The 17973-nt window shown below is 42.2% G+C and overlaps 1 protein-coding gene and 1 long non-coding RNA gene across 2 annotated transcripts in view; one reads left to right on the top strand and one right to left on the bottom strand.

Annotated features, from left to right (window-relative positions):
• Nucleotides 1-15183, bottom strand: part of esyt1b (extended synaptotagmin-like protein 1b) — a 39175-nt gene extending 23992 nt beyond the window's left edge. Inside the window, exons 1-10 of the mRNA XM_029683182.2 lie at nucleotides 14437-15183; nucleotides 13155-13196; nucleotides 5926-6060; nucleotides 5659-5732; nucleotides 5441-5513; nucleotides 3597-3686; nucleotides 2845-2900; nucleotides 2500-2620; nucleotides 1991-2167; nucleotides 17-99 (exon numbers count right to left, since the gene is read on the bottom strand). Coding sequence (XP_029539042.2) covers nucleotides 17-99; nucleotides 1991-2167; nucleotides 2500-2620; nucleotides 2845-2900; nucleotides 3597-3686; nucleotides 5441-5513; nucleotides 5659-5732; nucleotides 5926-6060; nucleotides 13155-13196; nucleotides 14437-14796 — 1211 coding nt within the window. The 5' untranslated portion in view covers nucleotides 14797-15183. The remainder of the gene's footprint in view (nucleotides 1-16; nucleotides 100-1990; nucleotides 2168-2499; nucleotides 2621-2844; nucleotides 2901-3596; nucleotides 3687-5440; nucleotides 5514-5658; nucleotides 5733-5925; nucleotides 6061-13154; nucleotides 13197-14436) is intronic.
• LOC135560229 (uncharacterized) lies at nucleotides 14450-15695 on the top strand. The gene is made up of 2 exons (XR_010458813.1): nucleotides 14450-14819; nucleotides 15533-15695. It is a non-coding gene; the product is annotated as an uncharacterized LOC135560229 (long non-coding RNA).
• Nucleotides 15696-17973: the final 2278 nt, after the last annotated feature.

The raw sequence follows: 17973 nt of genomic DNA on the forward strand, positions 1-17973 counted from the left end.
AGTGAGATGTAGCTACCTCCCCAGGAAGTCATCCTGGTCTGGGTCTTTGTCATACACCTCCACCTCCAGCTCCTGACCTGGTACTTCATGGACTATGACCTGACATACACACATGGACATACAGTTGCATTCGGAAAGTATTCAGACCTCTTGACTTTTTACACATTTTGTTATGTTACAGTCTTATTTTAAAATGGATTAAATAGTTTTTTCCACTCATCAATCTACACACAGTACCCCATAATGAGAAAGCAAAAACTGTTTTTTAGACATTTTTGCGTATCACATGTACATAAGTATTCAGACCCTTTAATCAGTATTTTGTTGAAGCACCTTTGCCAGCGATTACAGCCTTGAGTCTTCTTGGGTATGACGCTACAAGCTTGGCACACCTGTATTTGGGTCTCTGCAGATCCTCTCTAGCTCTGTCAGGTTGGATGGGGAGCTGCACAGCTATTTTCAGGTCTCTCCAGACAGGTTCAATCAGGTTCAAGTCCGGGCTCTGGCTGGGCCCCTCAATGACATTCAGAGACTTGTCCCGAAGCCACTCTTTTCTTGGCTGTGTGCTTAGTGTCATTGTCCTGTTGGAAGGTGAACCTTTGCCCCAGTCTGAGGTCCTGAGTGCTCTGGGGCAGGTTTTCATCAAGGATCTCTCTGTTCATCTTTCTCTCGATCCTGACTAGTCTCCCAGTCCCTGCTGCTGAAAGACATCCCCACAGCATGATGCTGCCACCACCATGCTTAACCGTAGGGATGGCGCACGTTTCCTCCAGACATGATGCTTGGCATTCAGGCCAAAAAGTTCAATCTTGGTTTCATCAGACCAGAGAATCTTGTTTCTCATGGTCTGAGTCCTTTAGGTGCCTTTTGGCAAACTGCAAGCGGGTTGTCATGTGCCTTTTACTGAGTGGCTTCTGTCTGGCCACTTTACCATAAAGTCCTGATTGGTGGAGTGCTGCAGAGATTGTTGTCCTTCTAAAAAGGTTCTCCCATCTCCACAGAGGAACTCTGGATCTCTGTCAGAGTGATCATCGAGTTCTTGGTCACCTCCCTGACCAAGGTCCTTCTCCCTCGATTGCTCAGTTTGGCCAGGGAGTAAAGCTCTAGGAAGAGTCTTGGTGGTTCCAAACTTCTTCCATTTAAGAATGATGGAAGGCCACTGTGTTCTTGGGGACCTTCAATGCTTGGGGACCTTCAAAACATTTTTTGGCACCCTTCCCCAGTTATGTGCCTCGACACAATCCTGCCTCGGAGCTCTACGGACAATTCCTTCGACCTCATGGCTTGGTTTTTGCTCTGACATGCACTGTCAACTGTGGGACCTTATATAGACAGGTGTTTGCCTTTCCAAATAATGTCAATGAATTGAATTTACCACAGGCGAAGTTGTAGAAACACATCAAGGACGGTCCATGGAAACAGGATTCAACTGAGCCAATTTCGAGTCCCATATAGCAAAGGGTCTGAATACTTATGTAAATAAGCTATTTCAGTTTTGATATTTTTCAAACATTTCGAAAGACCTGTTTTCGCTTTGTCATTATGGGGGTTTGTTTGTAGGTTAATGTGGAAAAAAAGTAATTCAATAAGGCTGTAACGTAACAAAATGTGGAAAAAGTCAAGTGGTCTGAATACTTCCAAATGCACTGTACAAAACACCATGAGGACCAACAACACAGAGACATCAATGTGGAGACAATGTGGCTCTTTACTCTATGATTACTCAGTTTGACTGTGTGTCATTGGCAGAGTGATTGTCTTGTAAAAAAACAAAATAACCTTAATAGACAGACATACATAGGGGAATCCCCACATTGCTACTGGACCAAATCATTCTCTACCAAGTAATGCATTCTCTCCCTAAACGAATAATTGGAAATGAAGACATGCTGTTTTGCAACAGTAAATGCAACACTAACATGTGGCAATGACATTCAATGAAATAGGAATGAGTGATTTTACGCAATCCTCTGGCTCCTGGCCTCCTCACCTCGTACATCTCTCCCCACTTGGGACAGACAGTGTTGTCCACAACGTGGGAGGTGAAGGTCTGAGGACCCACCCTACAAAGGGCGTAAGGGTCAGACAGCCCTGCTATCACCCCCTTAATGTAGTTGTCCTTAGCTGGCAGGTCATCAGCTTCCAAGAGATGGATACGCACCACACCCTGAAAGGGGCAGGAGATAGAGAGAGCAGGGTAGAGGGAGAGAGAGAAATAGAGGGATGAGAGGGCACAGATACAGAGTAGGGGGGAACAATGAACTATTTAATGGGGAGGGAGGGAGGGAGGGAGGGAGGGAGGGAGGGAGGGAGGGAGGGAGGGAGGGAGGGAGGGAGGGAGAGGAAGACAGTGAGAGGATTGATACTGGTATAAGCTCTACTGTGTGTAACGTCTGTATATCAGTTTGGCAGTTATAAACTCAGACAAGACACAGAGTCTGTGGTCTGAGTAAATAAATGTGTGTTTATGGAGAGTGTTTGTGGAGAGTGTGGACTCACCCTAGGCAGAGGAGAGCGAAGCTGGGCAACGTGCAGGTCTGCTACCAGGGGAACAGTCAGACGGTTGGGCAGAACCAGGTGGGAAGCTATGGCATCCATTATCATGGTGTCAGACATAATGCTGAGAAACACAGGAGAGGGAGCACTCGACTTTATATATACAGTAGACACATGGAAGTGCACAAACATAGTATATCAAAATACAGCAATATCATAGCATAGCACTGATTGTATCAGTTGGGGCATACAGTAAAGTATAGTTAAGTGTTACATGAAGTGAATTATCATCACATGACATAGTGACTCCAATTACAGAACGATAACAACAGACAAAGTCAGCCTCACTTCAGACCAGGGATGTCCAGTAAGTTGGTCAGTCCAGTCCAGTTGATGTCCAGTTTCTATAGGACAGGGGTGAGGAGATGAAGGAAAATATGAGGAATGTTGGGGTTTCAGACATCCAATACAAAGAGAAAGAGAGATACATAACACATGTACAGTAGAACAACACACAAAAAAATGAGGGTTCCTCAAAGGTTCTTTGGGAAGGGTTATGGTTCTATGTGGAACCATAATTACTCAAAGAACCATTTGAGCTCTTCAATGGTTCTTTACAGATCGGGTTCAATCCCGGGCTGTATCACAACCGGACGTGATCGGCACAATTGGCCCAGCCTCGTCCGGGTTAGGGGAGGGTTTGGCCGGGGGACCTTACTTGGCTCATCGCACTCCACAAAAAAGGGTTCGTATATAGCCCCAAAAAGGGTTTGTAACCACAGTGGAAGCCTTTTTTAGTGTTATGTAGAACCTTATTTAATGGTTCTTTATAGAACCTTAGGCTCCATTTCAAACATAATGAGCATGGTTCTTTATAGAACCTTCAAAAAAGTGTTCTAGGGTTCTATATAGCACCAAAAAGGGTTCTGCTATGGTTACAAGCCAAAGAACCTACCTGGTACTATTTGGAACCATTCTTTTTTCGTGTGAAGTAACAGGGAGTGTGAGATGGTGGAGTGTTGGGAGTGAAGAGGATATGAAGGGAAAGATGGACAGACTGATGGTGTTAAGGAAAGGGGGGGATGGTTCCAGCTACCTACCGGCCTACGGATAAAGAACATGGTGACTGCGCCAACGATGGGGACATCTCCAATCAGAGGCTCCAGAATCACCCGCATCATCCCATGCAGCTGGGAAGAGAGAGGAGGGAATACATTAATATAAAATCGCAAAACTGAAATAAAATGTATAAAAACACTTATAGGGATTTATAAGTATAGACTGTGAATTATTTGTTTATACATACATACAGTACTAGTCAAAAGTTTTAGAACAGCTACTCGTTCAAGGGTTTTTCTTTATTTTTACTATTTTCTACATTGCAGAATAATAGTGAAGACATCAAAACTATGAAATAACACATATGGAATCATGTAGTAACCAAAAAAGTGTTGAACAAATCAAAATATATTTTATATTTTCTTCAAAGATTCTTCAAAGTAACCACCCTTTGCCTTGATGACAGCTTTGCACACTCTTCACATTCTCTCAACCAGCTTCATGAGGAAGTCACAGGTGTGCCTTGTTAAATGTTCATTTGTGGAATTTCTTTCCTTCATTATGCGTTTACCCAATCAGTTGTGTTGTGACATGGTATGGGTGGTAAGAACAGCTCAAATAAGCATAGAGAAATGACAGTCCATCATTACTTTAAGAGATGAAGTTCAGTCAATGCAGAACATTTCAAGAACTTTGAAGGTTTCTTCAAGTGCAGTTGCAAAAACCATCAAGTGCTATGATGAAACTGGCTCTCAAGAGGACCGCCAAATCAAAGCAAGACCCAGAGTTACCTCTAATGCAGAGGATAAGTTCATTAGTTTCCAGCATCAGAAATTGCAGCCCAAATAAATGTTAGTAACAGACACATCTCAACATCAACTGTTCAGAGGAGACTGCGTGAATAAAGCTTTCATGGTTGAATTGCTGCAAAGAAACCACTACTAAAGGACACCAATAAGAAGAGACAAGCGTAGGCCAAGAAACACAAGCAATGGACATTAGACTGGTGGAAATCTGTCCTTCTGGTCTGATGAGTCCAAATTAGAGATTTTTGGTTCAAATCGCTGTGTCTTTGTGAGACTCAGAGTACGTGAACAGATGATCTCCGCATGTGTGGTTCCCACCGTGAAGCATAGAGGGGGAGGTGTGGTGGTGTGCTTTGCTGGTGACACTGTCAGTGATTTATTTAGAATTCAAGGCACACTTAACCAGCGTGGCTACCACAGCACTCTGCAGCGATACGCCATCCCATCTGGTTTGCGCTTAGTGGGACTATCATTTATTTTTCAACACACCTCCAGGCTGTGTAAGGGCTATTTGACCAAGAAGGGGAGCAATGGAGTGCTGCATCAGATGACCTGGCCTCCACAATCAACCGACCTCCCGATGGTTTGGGATGAGTTGGACCGCAGAGTGAAAGAAAAGCAGCCAACAAGTGCTCAGCATATGTGGGAACTCCTTCAAAACAGTTGGAAAAACATTCCAGGTGAAGCTGGGAGAATGCCAAGAGTGTGCAAAGTTGTCATCAAGGCAAAGGGTGGCTACTTTGAAGAATCTCAAATATAAAATATATTTTGATTTGCTTACTACTTGATTCCTTATGTGTTATTTCGTAGCTTTGATGTCTTCACTATTATTCTAGAATGTAGAAAATAGTACAAATAAAGAAAAACCCTTGAATGAGTATGTGTGTCCAAACGTTTGACTGGTACTGTACATTAAAAATAAAGACGTAATTTCTTAGTTATGTTTTAACATTATTGTGTTACCAATATCTCTTCCTGCCTCTCACTTTCTCTTTGTCAGGTCAATACCTTCTTTTCTCCCTATTTTCCATAATATCCCACAGCCTTATTACAGACTAGAGAGAGAAAATAAAACATACCTGTATTCCCTTGACTCCTGCTTTGCAGAAATACCTCTTAACCTCCACATTGATCTCAACATTTCCAACATAGCTGCAAGGTAAAAGAGAAGGATACTGTAGCACATTACAATAATTGGTCCTTGTATAATGGTTTTGAACTTCCGATTTTGGAAGAGAGAGTGAATGGTGCCTCTGAGGCCTGGAGGAAAGTTAAACATTGAAGGGTTGAAGGTCACCTGATGTACACATCCAGCAGGACTTGTCCCCTCTCATTCTCTGTGTGTGCTTTTACACCCACCACCTTCATGGCCTACAACACACATACAGCATAGTCAACCAAGAACATACACACACCAAGAGAACTCAATTATGTAAGACTATGAAAGCCCATAAACCAATACTGTCCATCTCAGTGAGAGTGAAAGAAAATCTTGTGTCATGTATAGTATGATGAGACCTGTAGCAGTGTTTGTGTGTATGGGGGGTGTTATCTTAGAAGTTACCTTGTCCCCAAAGTCCACCTTAGTGAAGGTGAGGGTCTGGAGGTGAGTGCTGGAGGCACGGATGGATGGAGCGATGGTCTCCACTAGCAACTTTTCCAGATATTGACCCACAAACGGCCACACCTGCTGCAGGATCTGAGGTGGGGGGAAAGGGAGAGGAGCAGGGATGATGGCTATAATCTGTGTAATGCACACCAGGTAATTGCTTTTCAGCCATACTTAATCAGGTTATTGCAACATTTTCTCTGAGGGAAACACAGATAAGACTTGTTCTACCCCTTGCTACTTTAGGAGGTAAAGTGGAAGCACAAGCACACCACTCTCTAATGGCAATAGGCCTACTACTTTCAAATGTCTCAGCTTCAAATACCCACGCAAGATTATCTTATGGTGGTCGCACTTAATGTGTCAATAAGAACCAGGGTAACATGCAGGTGACAGATTAGACTTCAGCTGTGCACACGTCTGTCTTTTCCATGATAGACAATAGTTTCACATATTCAGGATTCTGGGCCCACCCGTTACCTGTAGATCTGTTTATGTCCAGCGTTCACTGTTTAGATAATATGGTTCCTATTGGGCAAGGTTAGTGTTAGGACGTAGACAAACAATATCCACGAAACACTTCCACACTCCATTCCCCCAGGGGGCAGCAGCAACCTTGTCCAGGTGCTGAGCCTGGTTGATAAGCACACCAGGTGCTGCCAATTAAGGCAGTCGTCAGTCAGTGTCCCAGTTTTGTAAGCGGTGAGGCTGCTGGTTGGTTTGGTGGCCATAGGCCTTTTGTTTGATTTTGAATCTTTAGTTTGTAGTTCTCCTTTTTGTATATATTTGTTTCCGTCACCATCTGAACCTAATAATCCACTTGGGCTCGTTGACCCAAACGAGTCAAGACAGAGCTGGCCATGGACCTAAGGTAAGGTTGCTGTCTCCCTGGGCACATGTGCATCCAACACAGTCCTCAAACACTGACTTCCCACATAAATACACACATTCATTCAGATTACATACCAGTTAACTAGGTCTAAGACCCCTAGAACTGGCGAGTGCAACAATATTAGCATGCTTCGTAGGGAAACCTTCATATCAGGAAATGTTTACACATTTTTAAAACTGTCCCAGATCTTTTTTTTAATCACTGAGATCTCTTTATCAGAACCAGAGTTATGAGCTTTTAAAGTTGGCTTCAGCCAAAAAGTAAAAAGTGAAAAAATAGCATTCAAAGATTCAGTTACGTTTACTAGAATAAATTATTATACTGTACAATAATAGATACGTGGAGCCAAAATAAGTGTACATTTCTGTGCGATTATGAGCGATTATTATCAACAACAACACGCTTAAAAAGAAACACACTAAAGACAGAGCTGTTTGATTTGACTTTAAACAACACTGCATTATAGATGTCCAAAATAATAATTGTAATTTAAATTAATCTTGCAGGAATGGGTACTGGAACAAGTTGCTGACATCTCCATGGCCAGAAAGAACAATCTTATCTGCTGAGAGATGAAATGAGTTTGTCATACAGGCAATGTAAAAACAATACAAGTAGTCACAACACAACAAGTCAATCACACAAAACGTAAATATAGCTGTGGAGAGAGTGAAATAGTACAGTACTAGTGTGCAAAAGCAAATAAAGTGACTGGGTAGTGTCGGGTGTTGACTGCAACCTGGTGTTGTTGAAGACCCGGATGGCAGTGGGCAAGAAGGTTTTAAATCATATTGATATGAATGAATTTGACTCTTTGACAAACAAACATAGATATCTCGAACAAACACAAACTACTAGGTCATCATTCTTATCTTAGTTAAGAGCTCCATGGTGACGACCACCTTGGACCCAGCGCTGGCCCCCAGATCCATGAGCCTGCCCCTTCCCTTCACCATTTTACCCCGAGGGGGAGAAAAGCATGTTTCAGTGCTTTATCAGTCTTATTTATTTGGGTCCACAATAAAGTAAATTGTCATGGAGACCCAAAAGTTAACACAAACACACACACACAAAGGGGCTCTCTATTTCTTCACACCTTTGTGTGTCTCTTATCTCTATTCCTATATCTCAATTAATTAACATGAACTTGTTAGCTAGCTAACATGTTTTGTGAGCTACAGGGATGAAAAATACCATGGTTAATGAAATAGTAAGTGAAACATTTAGGTGAAAATGTAGCTATATCAGCTTGTCTTCAATAGTACTGTCACTCTCTACCAACATTGGCTATAGCCTACCTTAAACAAATACAAAGTAGATGCAGGTAGTGGTGGCATGATAGTTATGAAGTATGGAAAGCTTCACATACCTTGCTTGCTCCTCATTGAAGAGGCTCTCATCTCTCCATTCATGGGGTGACAGAAGATCGTTGGGACCACTCGTAAAATAATCATTCTTTTCCGGTAATTCAGAGCATACTGGCAGTTTCGCTCAAAGTAATTATAACTAATTAGCTAAATCAAACAACATGCAATGTTACTATTTATCTTAGAAGTCAGCTTCAATGATGATTGACGAATGATACTGAACAAAAATAACCGCAACATGCAACGATTTTGCTGAGTTACAGTTTATATAAGGAAATCAGTCAATTGAAATGTATGGATTTCACATGATTAGGCAGGGGTGCAGCCACTTGGGAGACATGGCCAACCACTAGGGAGCCAGGCCCAACCAGTCAGAATGAGTTTTTCCCCACAATGGGGCTTTATTACAGAGAAAAACTCCTTAGTTTCATCAGCTGCCCGAGTGGCTGGTCTCAGAAGATCCTGCAGGTGAAGAAGCCTGATGTGGAGGTCCTGGCCTGGCATAGTTACACGTGGTCTGCAGTTGCGAGGCCGGTTGGATGTACGGCCAAATTCTCTCCAACGACGTTGGAGGCGGCTTATGGTAGAGAAATTAACATTAATTTCTCTGAAAACAGCTCTTCGTGACAATCCTGCAGTCAGCATCCCAATTGCACACTCCCTGAAAACTTGAGACATTGTGGCCTTTTAATGTCCCAGCGCAAGGTGCGCCTGTGTAATGATCATGCTGTTTAATCAGCTTCTTGATATGCCACATCTGTCTGGTGCATGGATTATCTTGGCAAGGCATCAAATGCTCACGAACAGGAATGTAAACAAATTGGTAAACAAAATTTGAGAAATAAGCATTTGTGTGTATGGAACAATCCTGGGATCTTTTATTTCAGCTCATGAAACATGGGAGCAGCACTTTACATGGTGCGTTTATATATTTTTTGAGGGGTAGAAAACAGAAAGACTGCAGGTGTGTGCTATTACAAGAATGACAGGAGCATAATCCCAATTTGAACTCTGTCTCACCTGTGCACTCACTCACACCGCTTCAAAGATTAAAAGAAGTGGATTGGTGTAACTGTACTGGTAGATAACTAATCTACACCTATCCAATACCTTTATATCTTTGAGGGGAGTGGCCAGGGCTAGCAAGAAATGGGATGCAGCTCAAAATGACATAGCTAACGAATTGTCATTCGAGATGCCTCTCGCTTCCAAGTTTAGGATAGGATATCGATGAGACTGCGTTGCTACCTAAAATCTAAATAATTCTGTATGGCTAAAAGTGCAGCAATACTGTAAATATATTTTGAGCACATTTCATGTCATTTTGGTCAGCTTATAGGCCTAACCACTGATCAAGCAACATCGGAAGAAAGAAACCTCTTATGAACGTTAGCACCGGTGTACAGCTAATTATAGACAAAATGAACATTCATAACTACATTGTTGATTGTAAATTACAACGTTATACTACTAAATTAATAATTAGCTAGCTAATTATTCTGTATCTAAACCAGCCTGATTTAATTTCTCTGTAGCATGTTATTTTGAATGGGTCAAGTCAGCTGTGACACTCTCAGGTCTGGGAAGTTAGAGCTAACCTTTTCACATTGGGCATGCTATCTAACGTAAAAACAACAACTTATAAATGAACTATTTTCCTTAAGTAATCATACAATATTTTTTACATTCCAATAAAGGAAAGGGTTTAAAGTATCCAAAACAACCAAAATCTCAATTTCCACAACAAATATTTTTTTTTGCAATTTGTCTTTTTCCCAACAATGAATTGGCACGAGATCAGACCGGTTCTCGTAGACCGCCTCACATTTGATCTCTGTCGAGTTCTAGGGGGGTTTCACGTTTGTCTAAAAGCAGGACAAGACTCCCTCCCTGGCAGAGAATATACAATGCATTCGGATTCAAACACCTTGACTTTTTCTACATTTCGCTACGTTACAGCCTTATTGTAAAATTGATTCAACTGGAGGCCCTGGGTTCGCTCCCAGGCTCTGTCGTAACCGGCCGCGACCGGGAGGTCCGTGGGGCAATGCACAATTGGCCTAGCATCGTCTGGGTTAGGGAGGGCTTGGCCGGTAGGGATATCCTTGTCTCATCGCGCTCCAGCAACTCCTGTGGCGGGCCGGGCGCAGTGCGCGCTAACCAAGGTTGCCAGGTGCACGGTTTCCTCCGGCACATTGGTGTGGCTGGCTTCCGGGTTGGATGCGCTCTGTGTTAAGAAGCAGTGTGGCTTGGTTGGGTTGTGTATCGGAGGACGCATGACTTTCAACCTTCGTCTCTCCCGAGCCCGTACGGGAGTTGTAGCGATGAGACAAGATAGTAGCTACTAAAACAATTGGATACCACGAAATTGGGGAGAAAAAGGGATAAAATTCCATAAAAATTATAAATCTAAAAATTGATTCAACTGTTTTTTCCCCTCATCAATATACACACAATACCACATAATGTCAAAGAAAATACAGTTTTTTAGACATTTTTTCAAATGCATTCAAAATAAAATTACGGAAATATCACATTTACATAAGTGTCCAGACCCTTTACTCAGTACTTTGTTGAAGCACTTTTGGCAGCTATTACAGCCTCAAGTCTTTTGGGGTATATATATGTTTATTTTATTTAACTAGGCAAGTCAATTAAGAACAAATTCTTATTTACAATGACGGCCTAGGAACAGTGGGTTAACTGCCTTGTTCAGGGCCAGAACGACAGACTTTTACCTTGTCAGCTTGGGGATTCGATCTAGCGACCTTTTAGTTACTGGCCCAACGCTCTAACCACAGGTGTGCCAAGCTTATAGCATAATAATGCTATAAGCTTGGCTCACCTGTATTTGGGGAGTTTCTCCCATTCTTCTCTGCTGATCCTCTCAAGATGGATGGGGAGGTTGGATGGGGAGCGTCGTTGGCCACTCAAGGACATTCAGAAACTTGTCCCGAAGCTACTCCTGCATTGTCTTGGCTGTGTGTTTAGGGTCATTGTCCTGTTGGAAGGTGAACCATCACCCCAGTCTGAGGTCCTGAGCAGGTTTTCATCAAGGATCTCTCTTTACTTTGCTCCGTTCATCTTTCCCTCGATCCTGACTAGTCTCCCAGTCCCTGCCACTGAAAAATATACCCTCAGTATGATGCTGCCAAAATCATGCTTCACCATAGGGATGGTGCAAGGTTTCCTTCAGACATGAAGCTTGGCATTAAGGCCAAAGAGTACAATCTTGGTTTCATCAAACCAGAGAATCTTATTTATTGTGGTCTGAGTCCTTTAGGTGCCTTTTGGAAAACTCCAAGCGGGCTTTCATGTGCCTTTTACTGAGGAGTGGCTTCTGTCTGGCCACTTTACCATAAAGTCCTGAGTGTTGCAAAGATGGTTGTCCTTCTGGAAGGTTCTCCCATCTCCACAGAGGAACTCTGGAACTACGTCAGAGTGACCATCGGGTTCTTGGTTACCTCCCTGACCAAGGTCTTTCACCTCCGATTGCTCTGTTTGGCCAGGCGGCCATCTCTAGGAAGAGTCTTGGTCGTTTCAAAATTCCATTTAAGAATGATGGAGGCCACTGTGTTCTTGGGGACCTTCAATGCTGCAGAACGTTTTTTGGTACCCTTCCCCAGATCTGTGCCTCAACACAATTCTGTCTCGGAGGTCTACAGACAATTCCTTCAATCTCATGGCTTGGTTTTTGCTCTGACATACACTGTCAACTGTGGGATCTTAAATAGATAGGTGTGCCTTTCCAAATAATGTCCAATCAATTAAATAATGTCCAATCAGGTGGACTCCAATCAAGTTGTAGAAACATCTCAAGAATGATCAATGGAAACAGGATGCACCTAAACTCAATTTCAAGTCTCATAGCAAAGGGTCTGAATATGTAAATAAGGTAACTGTTTTTTATTTGTAATACATTTGCAAAAATTTATAAAAACCTGTTTTTGCTTTGTCATTAAGGGGTATTGTGTGTAGATGGAGGAAAAATCCAAATGTAATACATTTTTGAATAAGGCTGTAATGTAACAAAATGAGGAAAAAGTGGAGGGGTCTGAATACTTTCCGAATGCACTGTATACTGTTGATGCGTGCTGTAGAAAGAAATTACAGCTGGGTCCAGTCTGGTAAATCTAGAGTGAGTCATCAGCAACATGAACAGCAAGGGTTTCTGGGCAATGGCAGCTAAAGTCTGCTGATGCTCCTGTTGGGATATCCAACTCAAATATCTGCTTTGTCTAAGAGATAGCTGTGCTCAGACCTCGTGTTCCCAATGTAGCGAACATCATAATTTCAGTCTTGGCTGAGGCCTATTCTTAGAAAACAGGACCAGCCTGGTTTTGCAGGCTGAGCCGCTACAATGGGTAGGCAGTCATTGTAAATAAGAATTTGTTCTTTAACTGACTTGCTTAGTTAAAAAAAGGTTCAATTTAAAAATAATACAAATAATTTGCAGGGCTGGAAGAAACAGAGTGAAAAAGAGGTTTGGGGAGAAGGGACAATTGTTGCCATTTGATTGGATTTTAGGGGTTTCGCTGGCCCCTCCCTCTTCCTGTGAGTCAGGCAGAACTACTATGGAAAGGTTGACAGAGTGGCCTGGCAATGGGCCTGCTCTGCTCTCTACTGTAGGAGTGGGGAGAGCTGCCTACAGCCCAGACACAGTGGCGAGGCTACTGGGGTGGGTGTCCCTGCTGTAACATGACAGCGTAGCAGCAGCAGCAGCACTAATCGCTCAGCTACCATGCCCCACCACCTGTCTATCAACATAGCAGCTGGCTCACAGAGACAGCGATAGGCATGTGTGTTTGCTGTGTGTTTAATGGGAGAATGATGAATAGGGTTTCTCTTTGCACTCTCTAAAGGGCAGGCATTTGTAAGCGGAGAGGTTACCAGATGAAAACTGATGTAGGGAGGTAATGCAGTACCTTATTGAGCCATTCCACCTTTTCCACATCTGGGAAGTTGACCTGTGAGGAATTATAAATAAATACATCAGTCACAGATTTAGGAGGAATACAGGATTGTCTTATCATGTACATAATGAGTTGTATCAGACTAGCTTTTCCCAGTGCTTTGTCTGTGTTGTTAGTGAATGCCACAACGGAAACTTTCTACATCCGAGGGACAGGAAGTGGGTGAGAAAGACATAAGTGCACCATCATCTCAATGCCTTCTTTTGGCACTAAACAGAACTCCCTTAAGTCTGTGCTTGACTTGGGCAGGAGCTCACCGGAGCTGAGTACAGGCACCTCAAATGTTCTACCACTTGAGCTCCTGTTCCTCTTATAGAATATTAACTCAAAAGTATTGTGGAGCTCCTGCACCTAAATATAAACAGCACTGGCACCTAAATAATGAGTACCGGAACCTATTTCAGTTAAGTACCGATTATAGTGTAAACAAACACCATTCTTCAACCCAAACAGACTACGTGCTAAAGGTTATGTTGTGACCAGTAGCTTGTTAATTCCCCTTATCTGTTATTCTGAAATAGAGTCATTCTCTGACTCACTCCCTCCTTTTTTCCCCTCTTAGTCCCGAGGGAAGACATATTGAGAATTGCCTAATATAGAAGAAGCTGGTGAGGCTGAGGAATCATACATAGGGAGGGAGAGAGATAGATAGAGAATTAAACTGTAGAGAGAATAGAGAGAAACACTGTAGAGAAAAAGAGACAGCATCAAAAGACCACGCCCCAATCAGTACATCTCAAATGGCCTTCAACATCTATACCTAGGCATCAATGGTCTGAGTGCTTCAGATTAGTACCTTACAGGAAGGCACCTTTGTATATGAGAAGAAAAATCAATTCTGTCTCAGCTCGGCTGCATGGGGATGATGACATAGGGCCTGCATACAGTATACCAGCTATACAAATATTGGAGGCAGTTAGAGCCAGGGATTTTAGCATGTAGATGTAATAACTGTATAATAACATTGTTGTCCCTATGTTCAAATTATGTGAATGTTTCCTAGTGCACAGTAATAATTTCGATTAAAATAACTATGGTTAGGATACATTTGCGAGGATATATTTGGTCCTTTGATATTTTCTGTGTGTGGAACAGACTGGCTCGCTAGGACCATAGAACTAGCTATAGGTGGAGGAGGTCGACTTGTGGCATCTGATTGGGAGGAAGGGGACCACGTTAAACATAGATAATGGAGCACCTTATCAGTGACCAATGGTTATCAAAGTTATCTTACCCAAGCAGGGAGATCCTTTTTACTTTTGAACATTTTCATGTCTGAATATTGTTGTTCGTTGTCATTGTGGTGAATGGCGGACCGCAGACGAGCTTCTTTTGCCTCGCGTGAGTGCTTCCATCCCGTGTAGACCATGAGCCCGAACACCAACAGACTGGTGCTAACCCGGTAGTACCCTGCCAGATAAACGGGCAGCAAGGCACCTAGGCACTTGCCGAATGTCCAAAGAACCGATACAGCGTCAACACCTTGTGGTTTGGGGGTTTCAATTTCTAAACTATTCGGTGTATTCTTTTCGGAATGGGCCGAACCAGATGCGTCCTTGGTGGATTCTCCCTGCCCCGAGTCCGGATTTTGCATCGTGGCGTTTTCTGACAGAAAATGTAAGCTAGCGCAAGTTCTTCAATGTCTACTTTTCAACAGACTGCTATCTAATGTCGGCTACAACTCAGTACTGACGAATAGGCTAGGTATCTAGTTGATTTTAAAACTGCATCTCTATTTGTTCATAATCCAGCCAGTCTTCTTAGCGGGTACTGCCAAATTTAGACAATGCGTGGCATTAAACGTTGAGTACACAACTTCATAAGCCATTTACTAAAAAATTACAATAACACATTTCAATACGTAGCTAGCTACTCCTCCATGTGTTGTCTTTCAAGGAGGAAAAACATATGAACACACTAGACTAAGCCAGGGCTGTGTTCTAGAATCTAGCTAGTGCCGTTAGCAGAACCGAAATACGCCCAGCCCATGAAATGAAAATGATTACTGCTATCAGGGATTCTTGGGACGTCCCTTCCCTTAACCCTTAACCAACTATTACCAGTTAAAATGTCTATTTCAATGGGGTGACGTCAGAGTTCGACGTCTTAAGGATCCCAGATAGCAAGGACTGAAGAGAAAAGCAGCAGTCGAATTATTTGACTCGTTCCTGATTTCGCATGCTTGACTTGTCATGGGTCGATAGTTGGCAACTAAAGCTTAGGGTTGCGGAAAAACTGAAGCGAACTGTCACTGCGTGCTGAAGTGCCGCGAAAGCAGTATTAAATTGTTCGAATCTGTAAAAATGTCTATGAAAAATTCTCCCACCCAGGCATCTATTTCGGTTTGAGAGACGAGAAGGCACAGCTGCGGGGGAAATGAACACATTGGATCCTCCCAAAACAACATATAGTAGGCCTATTCATTATGTTTTTCAGAGTTGTACCCAAAATTACCCATATAGTGAATACAGAAAATAAATTCAAAGACTATAACCCATGCACTTCTGTTTATTTTACACTTGCAGAGCTCCTATTCTTTCCCAATCCCCCAGTGGCGATTTTAGTACATATTGGTGGGAAAACATCTGCATTTTGAAGCTGCCATTCTCAAGAAAGCAAAAAAGAGATTATGTTTGTATGCAGCTTTATCTTTTCATATTTTTTTTTACATTGCTTGCAAACTGCTCCACCTGCCCTGAATGGCAGGTCGCCAACGCAATCCCCCCTAAAGCCTGTACCAGGGTCATGGCTAGATGGTACAGCTTTTGTCAAATTGATGTCAAACTATTTATTTATTGCATTTTAGCTAACCCTAACCCCTTTCCTAACTTTTACAGGCTTTGGTTTTTCCGTTTATATTTCGAGGTTGGACGTTAGCACATTGGGCGCACCGATGGGTGTCACCTCTTTAGTCAGTGCCCCAGTTGGCTTGAGAGATGTGGAGGGTTAACACCTTACGTTGGCTTTCCCTATTTGATTTCTAAAAAACAATCCTTTATCTGATTTCCCTCATTTTTATGTTTTGCTTCCTGTCTTTAAGTTTGATGTGAGTTTTTATTTTGTTTGGCTCTTCTTGGGCAAATTTAGTGGGTGCTCATGGTGGGTGTCTTTAGGTCCCAGTTGTTGTTGCCAGTCAACCTTCAGAACACCTTCTAAAATCCCACCTGTTAGTTCCCCCCTCTGTTTGAGCAACATTTTTGGTTTGCTTGCTGAGGTACATAACACCTAACCATAACCTAATTATCCTAACCTACTACGTTAATTATCATAACCTGCTAGTTCTACGAAAAGTCCAATTTGACAAAATCTGTTTCCATTCTAGACAAAACTCTGCCACCCTTAGCATTGTTTTAGTGCTGAGGGATTAGTGCTTTTTAGTTATGTTTCGTTTCGGTAATTTAAAAAATATTCATGTTTTTTCGAGTTCGATATATTTTTAAAATATTACATTCATTATAAATTATGTGGGTTGAATGCTGTAACACAGAATTTAAAAAATATAAAAGACCCCTGATGGTAGTGACTGCCCCTTACTGCTTATCACTTACTAACCATACTGAGGGTGTGACACAATTGCGGAGCCTCGGAAGGCTTTGCAGGGGCCATTTCGCGCCTTACACACCGCTTCACATTCATTTCAATGGAAGGAAAGCGGTGAGAAGCAGTGAGAAGCGGAGAGGGCGGGGGACCTTTGGGCGGTGCGAAGGTGACGTGGGAGGCGGTGAAAAATATAAAATGTAAGTTATTATAACGTCAGAACGAATCATGCAAAACATTTACAGTTGACAGGAATGTTAGTTAATGTAGAGAAAAACAATTATGATTTTTTTTTAATCAAAGTTCATTTACTAAAATCGCGATTTAGAAAGCTAGCTGACTAGCTAACATTAGCCAGCTAGCTGGCTAGCTTTATGGGTCTTGTGACATATGAGTATGAAATTGTAATTCTGATTGTTAAATGTTTTAGGGACTCCTGAAACAACCAGCAAACCAGACTCTCGTCTTATGAAACTGGATGTAAAGAATCTAGCTAGCTAAAGCATTTACTGAAAATTGAATGTACAGTTTTGTAAGCTTGCCTTGCTGATATTTGCCATGCAATGCAGATAGATGAAATAACATATCTAGCTATGTTCTTGCTTATTGTGCAGTGGGTGATTAAAATACCTGTATGCCTATGGATGTGTAGCTAGCTATCTAGCCGATCTGTGTATGGACCCCAACGTTTGGTATACATGTTAGTTCAGAACCAAGCTATGAAAGTCAGCTATCATAGCCAGATGTATCAACTTCAAAACAGTCTGAAGGACATTAATGAAGCCTATGGATTGAGTAGAATATAACATAAATGTGTGACACGGTTGGAGTCGGAAGTTTACTTACACTTAGGTTGGAGTCATTAAAACTCGTTTTTCTACCACTCCACAAATTCCTTGTTAACAAACTATAGTTTTGGCAAGTCGGTTAGGACATCTACTTTGTGCAGGACACAAGTCAAGTCCAACAACTGTTTACAGACAAATTATTTCACTGTATCACAGTTCCACTGGGTCAGAAGTTTATATACACTAAGTTGACTGTGCCATTAAACAGCTTGGAAAATTCCAGAAAATGATGTAATGGCTTTAGAAGCTTCTGATAGGCTAATTGACATCATTTGAGTCAATTTGTGATGTACCTGTGGATGTATTTCAAGATCTACCTTCAAACTCAGTGCCTCTTTGCTTGACATCATGGGAAAAACAAAATAAATCAGCCAAGACTTCAGAAA

Source organism: Oncorhynchus nerka, linkage group LG15, assembly GCF_034236695.1.
Source record: "Oncorhynchus nerka isolate Pitt River linkage group LG15, Oner_Uvic_2.0, whole genome shotgun sequence".
NCBI classification, from domain to species: Eukaryota; Metazoa; Chordata; class Actinopteri; order Salmoniformes; family Salmonidae; genus Oncorhynchus; species Oncorhynchus nerka.